This window comes from Pimephales promelas, chromosome 25, assembly GCF_988280905.1.
Source record: "Pimephales promelas chromosome 25, fPimPro1.hap1.1, whole genome shotgun sequence".
Lineage (NCBI taxonomy): Eukaryota > Metazoa > Chordata > Actinopteri > Cypriniformes > Leuciscidae > Pimephales > Pimephales promelas.
The window spans coordinates 14374578-14384100 of record NC_142793.1 but is presented as its reverse complement, the minus strand read 5'-3'; the positions used below and the strand labels follow the sequence as shown (position 1 = coordinate 14384100).

Here is a 9523-nt window from a genome sequence, read left to right as displayed (position 1 = left end):
TACATAGCTAAATCCAGGAAATGGTGTTTGTCCTTTAATGTAGGTTGCATGTATCCACAAAGAGTGAGAACCTGTGAAAAAATAACATAAAATTGATTGAATTGTTGCAAACATTCCATCCAATTCATATAAAAATGATGTTTTTTTTTAAATCAATCTGGTTCGCCTGTGTTATTTAGTTCTATATTTGTGACCTATTTTTATTTGATGTTTGGAATTAACTTGTTTCCCATATATTTAATATGTTTAATTAAGCAGGTTTTGTAACTATATGTTTATTTATTTTCTATATAAGACTGTAAAACTATGCCTTTATCTAAACTGAAAAGATAAAGGTTTTGCTTCCTCTCAAAGTTCTTTATGGAATTAGTTTCTATGCAACCAGGAAATTTTGGAGCCAAAATGTACATTTACTCTCAAGTTTTGTTTACTCAGTCTTTGTCTGACAAATCTGTACAAACAAATATGTAGCCTATATTAAAGGAGTAGTTCACTTTAAAAAAAAAAAAAACTTTTGCTGATAATTTACTCACCCCCATGTCATCCAAATGTCCATGTCATTCTTTCTTCAGTTGAAAAGAGATTAAGGTTTTTGATGAAAACATTCTGGGATTTTTCTCCATATAATGGACTTAAATGGGAACCAAACGGTTCAAGGTCCAAAAGACAGTTTCAGTGCAAAATGCAAACTGTTCAAAGAGCTTTAAACGATTCCAGATGATGAATAAAAGTATTATCAAGCGAAACGATCGCTCATTTAAAAAAAAAAAAAAAAGTTTACGTTTTATTAGCTCAAATGATCGCCTTGCTCGGTTCTGTGATGCGTGTTCGAATTTCTCCTGTTCGAACTTGTTTATCAAAATCTTCGAAAATTTTCGTGTCATATGGTTCATTCAACGAACAAAATGAACGAGTTGACTCGAGAAAAGGTTTGTTCATTTTGATGAACGAGTTTGAATAGGAGAGTCACGAACACGCATCAACAGAGCAAGGCGACCATTTGGTTTTTTTTGTTTTTTTTTTTATTTTTATTTTTTAAATGAGCGATCGTTTCGCTTGATAAGACCCTTATTCATCATCTGAAATCGTTTAAAGCCCTTTGAACAGTTTGCACTGAAACTGTCTTTTGGACCTTGAACCCATTGAAGTGCATTATATGGAGAAAAATCCTGGAATGTTTTCGTCAAAAACCTTAATTTCTTTTCGACAGAAGAAAGAATGACATGGATATCTTGGATGACATGGGGGTGAATAAATGTTCAGCAAAAGTTTTTTTAAAGTGAACAACTCTAAGCAGGCAGCACTAAAAAACTAAAAGACTCTTAACTCAGTCAATCACTTGCTTAAAAGTAACTTAAAATATTAAAACCTCAAATGTTTATAAGCAAGCTCACGTGGACTATTCATATGGTTTTGTTTTCATCCTAAATTCTTTATAAATATGCTTTTTAGACTTGCAATTGGCCACTGGATACACATTATTGTTCTGTTTAGCTCTTGATCAACCATACTTTTCCACATTCCATATTTTTAACTGAAGTCCAATATTAAATACGTTTTTTGAAATCTTACCTTTTGGATCGGCCATTGGAAGTGAAAGCAAAAGAAGGATAATGTTGTCCATATTGCTGATACTGTATGGTGTCAGTCAGCGCTAACCTATAAATGATCAACACTGAAATAATCAACAGTTTTGCTCAACACTTGTGGGTAGTTAAAGAGTGTGTTCTCTGAAATTTTATTTTTTAGCTGTTAAGCATTAAAAAATTAACATTCCTTCTGGAATAGACAACCACCACAAATAGGGCTTGACTTCTCCTTTCACATTTGTCTGAATCCTTTCTGACTAACATTAAATGACCACTGGTAGACTTTACTGACAGTTTAACAGAATATATTTATCCACTTGCCTATTATGTTGCTTTGTGTCGAGACATTCAAATTAAATGGTGTTGTTTAAATATTTTCTTCAGATTTTACTTAAATGAATGTACAGTAAGAAAACTGACCTTTCTTCTTTGTTGAGCTGGGTTAAAAAACAAAACAAACAAAAAAAACACAAAAAAACATGGCCAGGTAAGGCACAAGTACAGACAGCGCAATTGATTGCGCAAGATGGCGGCTGTAAACCCTGTGATGAAACCACAGCATGTGACAGGAGACACATGAAAGTAGCGATGGTTTTAGTTACCCAGATGAGCGTTACCATGACGTCTGTATTAACTTAACTTAGTTTCTTAGTTTAAATAAACATTTAGTTTGAGTTAACAACCAGATAAACTGTTACATCTTGTGGAGAGATCAAGTTTATTTAAAACACAATTATAGAAATCTTTCTTAAAATTGTTACAATCAGAAAATAATTGTTACTTTTGATTTCATTCAAGCAAACACAAAGAGTGAGAACATGAAATGGAAAACAACACCACAATTAACAAAACTGTAGTAGCCTATAAAGTCGGCATGAAACACAAGTTGCTTTAGTAGCCTATATTACCCCCTATTGACATATATCTCAGGGAAACTGAATGAGAAAAAAAAATGTAGAGCAGGGCTGCGTTCAGCCCGGACAAAACGTTGCACAACGTGTTTTAAACAGAAACAGTGATGCGTTTTAAACAGAAACGTTGATGCGTTGAACACATTGTTCTGATGACGCAAGAGGTGCAACTATGGCAGCTGCAGTGGCTTCTTTGTGTTCTTTGTGAAGAATTTTCCGAGTTCAATTTTCCAATTTTCAATTTTCCGCCTGATGAAGTCGGTATTCTATGTGTTTAATACTACAAAATATGCCCGATGTTACAGTTACTGCACTTGCTGCCCAGAACACTGAGAACATTGTTCACTTGCCATTGTGCGAGTTCACTTTAATACCATGTGCCTTATATACATGTTGCTGCTGATTGGACTGCAGTTCTGACACACCCACCAAACAAGAGAAAACGTCTCTGGTTACTGGTGTAATGTTCTCTGAATAGGGAACAAGACGCCGCATAGCTTATGATTCAGTGGGAACGCCCTCTGGGTGTGCCGATTGTCTGAGGCCCTTATAGAATCACGCCAATCGTATTAGCTGATGGCTCAGGCGCGCCCTTTGATGCCTCTGCGTTATCATATTGTAATAGCGCGCGCCATCTGCTCCTCAGAACCTGTCAGCAGCGCAAGGAGCTTAGCAGCGAACGCAGCGTCTCATTCCCTATTCAGAGAACATAGGTTACACCAGTAACTAGAGACGTTATCTTTCATAGGTTCAATCAAAGCTGTGTAGCTTATGACGCAGTGGGAACGATATACCAAACTCGCCAAGCTACAGTGCTGCCGAAACTAGAACAATATCAGATAACACGTACGGCTGGTTTAAGCAGACAAAACCTGGGAACCTGGAGTCGTATCGAGATCCAAATTGTAGAATTTGACAAAACTGTACAGAGAGGACCATCCTGCCACCACACAAATGTCCTCCAGGAGAGCACCTCTAAAAAGCTCTTGAGAGGAAGCCACGCCCCTGGTGAAATGTTCCCTGATGCTAAGAGGTGAAGGTAAACTGCGCACCTCATAAGCCAATGAAATAGCGTCTGTGACCAAGTGGGAAATTCTCTGTTTCAATGTGGCAAGCCCGCGGTGGCCTGCACCAAAACATATCAAGAGCTGTTTGGATTTCCTGCAGCCACTGGAACAATCCACATACATCTTCAACGCCCGGACCGGGCAAAGCAAGTTAAGCTTTCTGTCCTCCTTAGACCCAAAAGGAGGAGGGTCAAAAGAACGAAGGTTAACAACATAAGTGCGGAATGCTGTGGATAAAAATTTAGGCACATAACCTGGCTTTGGTCTCAAGGATAACCTGACCAAGCCGGGAGTAAAATCAAGAAAAGACTCGCTAATGGAAAAGGCCTGCAGATCCCCAAACCGATTCAAAGAAGCTAAGGCTAACAAGAGGGCAACCTTGAGAGTCAGAATCCGATCCGGAGCTGACTCCAAGGGCTCAAAGGGGCCTCCGTTAAGCCCTTCAGGACGATCGAAAGGTCCCAGGAGGGAATACCAGGGGAGCGTACTGGTTTCAGGCATCTAACTCCACGCATAAAAGCAGAAACTAACCTCACTTTGCCCATCGGGAATTTCCTGAAGGGAAACTTCTCCTGTAAGAATTCCAGCACTGAACCAACTGGGCAGTTGACTGGGTCTAAAGCGTGCTCTGAGCACCATGATACAAAACTCCCCACTTAGAGGAGTACAACTTTCTCGTGGAGGAGGCTCTAGCATTCGCGATGGTCTCCTGGACATCAGCGGGAAGACCAAAGTCCAAAGCTAACGGCCCCTGATGGGCCACACGTACAGCTTCCAAATCTCAGGACGAGGATGCCATATCCAGCCCTGAAGTTAGGACAACAGATCCTCCCTGACGGGAGTTCCAAAAGGGGAATCAGTTCTGAAAACTACGGCTGGGACGGCCAAAATGGGGAAGCCCATGAATCAAGCCTGGCTCATAACATTCGGCCCAAGTCTGGACCGCAAAACACTTGCCTTAACCCATTTCAAGCCCGGCTCATGACATTTGGGCCACCTTTGGCTCACACAAAATTTGCCGTAACACAAGTTAGGTCTGGCTCATGACATTTAGCCCAAGTCTGGCCCATACAACACTTGCCGTAACCTATTTCGTGCCCAGCTCATGACATTTGGGCCACTTTTGGCCCACACAATATTTGCCAAAACACAAGTTAGGTCCGGCTTATGTAATTTGGGTCACATTTGGCCCACACAACACTTGCCAGTGCCGTAACTGAGCTGTAAGTGCCAAAAGTTGCCCATATTAGGTCCAAATCTGTCTGCTATCTGGGGTGTGTGTGTGTGTGTGTGTGTCTTTCCTTATAGGTGACTCGAAAACCACACATAGATAAAATGTAATTGCCTCTCTGACAGTGCATATAACGGCCCTTGAGTTCCTCTCTTTTAGGGTAACTCCTGAGATTCATTGGGTAACTTTTATACATGGCGCCACATCTCCAGACAACGCATTCTCACCCCAAGGCGTCACCTTTGACCATGCTTCAATATTTGACGTTTTAGGCGCCCTTTAGTGTCACTTACATGACGCGATCCTACGGCGTCATCTAACTGACGCTAAAGGAAAGCGTCAGTTAGAGGACGCGGTTAGGTTTAGGTGTGAGGTGGGGGTAGGGTACACGCGATCCTAGGGCGTCATCTAACTGACGCTAAAGGGCGCCTAAAGCGTCAGATATTGAAGCATGTCCAAATGCTTCCCATGGCGTCAGTTAAGTGACGCCTTGGGGGTGAGAATGGGCTGCTCCAGAAGTAGTACTGATGGTTTTTTCTATGCCTTCATGCATTTCTTCTGTAGTGGAGTCATTAAAAGCAAACTTAGCGATCAGTTGCCCAGCAACACTTCACACAGCCTGAGTATCTGAAAAAAACTGTACGTGTTTAGACTGAGACAACGCATACTCACCCCAAGGCGTCACCTTTGACCATGCTTCAATATTTGACGTTTTAGGCGCCCTTTAGCGTCACTTACATGACGCGATCCTACAGCGTCAGCTAACTGACGCTAAAGAAAAGCGTCAGTTAGAGGACGCGGTTATGTATAGGTGTTGGGTGGGGGTAGGGTACACGCGATCCTAGGGCGTCATCTAACTGACGCTAAAGGGCGCCTAAAGCGTCAGATATTGACGCATGTCCAAATGCTTCCCAAGGCGTCAGTTAGGTGACGCCTTGGGAGTGAGAATGGGCTGACTGAGAAGGAGATCAGATGTCAAAACACACTCCAGCATCTTATTTCATGACTTCAGGATTCCCAATATTAGTGCTTAGATCTGACTTTTTAGTATCAGTTTTTTTTCCTTCTTCTTCTTCAAATGAACATACCCTCTGTTTTATAATGAAATGTTCCAAATCTTCCTGAAATAAAAAGACACATAAATTCAGTTATATAATTTATCAAATCAACGTTCTCCTCTTTATTTGTTCTATTTTTTCTTGGAACTGGATGTTCGTCTCTATATCATAGTATCCAGGTGTAATCCAAGTATGTACAAATTAAATTTACAAAACACATGAATGCACCTGCTTTTAAAGCAAATCAGTATGTGTCAGGCAACGATGTTTATACAGTAACAAGTTTAAAAAGTTGTATTTCCTGAAACCACCTCAGTTATGTCAGTCATGTTAAGGTTTTTTTTATTTTTTTATTTTTTTTTTTTATTGCAGGTTAACAAAACAGTAACACATACCAGGTAAGATTCAGAGAGACACATCTACAATACAGAAGTAGGAAAGGGGAAACAAAACAAAACAAAAAAACAAAAAAAAAAACAGAGAACAGAAAAACTCACAACAGCCCCACACAGTTATCGACAAAGTGGTATATGTAGGCACACGAGATCCTTTCTGTGATGCAATTGGGTAATATCTGAATAGTAGAGGATATGATAGAGACTTTGACAAACACAAAGAAATATATATATATATATATATATATATATATATATATATATATACACATACATTTGTATTAGTGGTGGCAGTATCAATGATAGTATTTATAATGATAATATTCGTGACAATAATAGTAATATAGCAATCTACGACAGTAGTGACAATAGTACTATGACAATAAGAATACATTTAATTTCATTGCACATCTGCTCTAAACTCTGGGTCAGAGGGCTGATCCAGAACTGCCAGTGAGCGCAACCAACAGGCCCCCCAGACACAGATGTTTCCTCTCGATTCAATAACACGATTCCCCTCCACCACCTTCAGTGACACCCAACCCCCATCGTTATACTTCTGGGCTACATTGAGTTTTTACACCGGGGGACCACCACAGGCACCTTCAAACCAAGCTTAAGGTTACACACTGTTTCACTTTTAAATCACAGTGTGGTGGCAATCACAATTGTATTTAAATCTCAGATCTCGGCAGAGATATCATTGTGAAGGAAGCATTAAGGTAACAGAAAATACAATAATTTTTAATAGCTAAGTGTAAAATATTGTAAATAATCTTAAGAGAAATATGTGCCATGTTTTCAGCATGTGAAATCAGCTAGTCGTAAATTAATTAAAACAAAACTTTTTCTTTTCAATACTAGAAACAAAAATGATGTCAAATAACATGCGAAACAGCAACACATACTGTAACACGAACAAGACAGGACACTGAACAGAACACAGGCTGGAACTTAAATACACAGAGATGATTAACTAAAAGATGAACAGCTGTAATGATTGGTGTTAGTGTCCCTGGTGACCGATGAGTGGCGGGAAACAAGTGATGAATGTAAACAAAACAGAAAGTCCAAGAACCTGAAAGCAAGCTCAACAAGACTGTGACAGAATCAGAGCTGTCAGTCTGTATGTCAATTCAGCCCGTTCTCATATTACTGACGCTTTTGACATTGTGTATACATCCGACGCATATGGCACCCTTTAGCGTCAATATGAGACGCAGATATATATGGGGGGCCTCGTAGTGGTCTAACCCTAACACTACCCCAGACCTAAACCTAAAAAATTGTTACCTTTATGGTTTTTTATGCATAAAAAGAAAAAAGACTATGCTTTTTTTATGATCATTAACAAAGAGACAAAAATAGACAAAAAAAAAAACTCATGTATAAATTCACTTTACGAATACAATCTCTGTGGTTGTATTTTTCAGAATTTACAATACACCCATGACTTACTTATAAAAAACTTTTTATATTCCAATAATAAAATGTATGACATTAAAGGATAAAATGCACAGATATTACACCATAAAAACACCAACAATTAAATTACTAAAACTATTGGTGAGTGCAGTAATAGTTATTTATATAAATTTGTATGAAACTTTTCCCCAACTTTGCATTTTAGGACAACAAATCAAAGGATTCACAATGACCCTTGCAGACATAGTCTTAACATTAAAGGTTTCGTGCGATCAGTGATTTATAGTGAGGACTGTGCAGGAGCAGAATTTGTGGGAAAAAGAGAATATGATTTCTTGAAAAATAAGAAACCCTTATGACACTTTGCCAGAATATAATTCGTCAATGTTTTAAGGACGTTTCTCCACTAAGTGTTGTTTTGTCTCATGAACCACAGACTCGAATATTAACTGTCATTATTTTTAATTTGATTGTTAAATTATGTTTTCTGGAAATTCCTATTACCTAAAGCAATGTCCAGTTTGTTGTCCAGACTGAGGTGTGTGGCAGAGCAGCTGTATCTGTGTTTATCTGTCCTGATCTCCAGACTCTTCCTCATCTGGTACGTCCCGTCACCATTGGGCAGCAGATCCCCTCCAGTGATCTCATGATCAGGTACAGGCTGTCCATCTCTGAACAGGGTCAGGTTGATGTGACGAGGGTAAAATCCTGTTGCCAAACAACTCACACGAAACCCAGAAGACAGTTCTTTCTGGAGGAGCCTGACTTTGGGTTTCACTAAAAAAGGTAACAGAAAGATGTTTTTATTATTATTGATATTGGCCTGACAAATTCTAAATGTAAAAGAAAACACTATTCAGTAATTTAGCTGGTCATCGTACCTTTTCTATAGACTTGATTTCTCCTTTTTTCAAGATACCCCTTGAGTGTTTTAATGCAGACCGGTTGGTATATAAATGTCCACATGCTGGCTTTAAGATGGGCGCTCAGCAAAAAAGCTGAGATATTTAAATTACCATGGTATGTGAAGTTCTGGTCAACATAAAGCAACTCATCTGTGGTGGAGCCACTGACAGCATCTCGTGTGATCATTTGTCCCGGCTCACCATCATCTCTCAGTTCACACACAACCAGCCTCTGAAGGGCAAGAACACCTTTAATGAAGAGATAAAGATTTAAGGTAGTGTTTATTTTAAATCATAAAACAACAACAACAGTCATAATTATTTATGATAATGATATAATTTTATTATTATTGCCTAAAATACTGCTTTTGTATTATTTTTTGGAGGTTTCTATTAATATGTCAAGAGTTTTTGATTGTACTTACTATAAGTTTTATTTAAATTGTTTATTGCTACTACCCATTTTTCCTTAAAGGATGTTTGTATTTTGTCACTTATTCCGAAGAAAACGTTTAAATCAAAAATGTCATCTTCAGTTGTTGTATTTCCTCTTGGAAAGAAAGTCTTCGTCATACCGTTATAGTACAGAACTGGGACATCATCCAACTTCACTACATAGCTAAATTCAGGAAATGGTGTTTGTCCTTTAATGTAGGTTGCAGTAAGAATGTACGTAAGAAAAGTACAGTTCTTCTTTGTTGAGCTGGGTAAAAAAAAAAAAAAAAAACACGGAACACGGCCGTAAGGCACAAGTAATGCAATTGATTGCGCAATATGACGGCTGTTTTATTTATGAAATCAGAGCATACACGAGACACATGAAAGTAGCGATGGTTTTAGATGAGCCTGACCGCTCACGGGTGCAAATCACGTTACTCAAAAACACGTGTCTGGATTAACTTAACTGTTTCTTTTTTTTAAATAAACATTAGTTTGATTGAA

At 38.7% G+C, this 9523-nt stretch overlaps 2 protein-coding genes across 4 annotated transcripts in view; both read right to left on the bottom strand.

Annotated features, from left to right (window-relative positions):
• LOC148965057 (major histocompatibility complex class I-related protein 1-like) overlaps window positions 1-2117 on the bottom strand; it is a 4862-nt gene extending 2745 nt beyond the window's left edge. The window contains exons 1-3 of one of the 2 annotated variants that reach the window (XM_089127784.1): window positions 2010-2117; window positions 1573-1659; window positions 1-71 (exon numbers count right to left, since the gene is read on the bottom strand). The exon at window positions 1-71 is cut by the window's left edge and continues 187 nt beyond it. In XM_089127784.1, coding sequence (XP_088983910.1) covers window positions 1-71; window positions 1573-1624 — 123 coding nt within the window. In that variant the 5' untranslated portion in view covers window positions 1625-1659; window positions 2010-2117. Of the gene's footprint in view, window positions 72-1572; window positions 1660-2009 lie in introns of those variants that run through there. The other variant, XM_089127785.1, reaches the window with a different exon arrangement.
• A 4856-nt stretch (window positions 2118-6973) lies between these two features.
• Window positions 6974-9249, bottom strand: LOC120468202 (class I histocompatibility antigen, F10 alpha chain-like). Of its 2 annotated transcripts, none has more exons than XM_089127592.1 (3): window positions 9007-9249; window positions 8558-8830; window positions 6974-8453 (listed from the first exon to the last, which is right to left on the bottom strand). In XM_089127592.1, the coding sequence occupies exons 1-3, from the start codon at window positions 9152-9154 to the stop codon at window positions 8155-8157; spliced, it is 720 nt and encodes a 239-aa protein (XP_088983718.1). In that variant the 5' UTR covers window positions 9155-9249; the 3' UTR covers window positions 6974-8154. The 2 variants fall into 2 exon arrangements, with proteins under 2 accessions (XP_088983718.1, XP_088983719.1); XM_089127593.1 differs by having other exon boundaries at window positions 8558-8813; window positions 9007-9085.
• Between the last annotated feature and the right edge of the window lie 274 nt (window positions 9250-9523).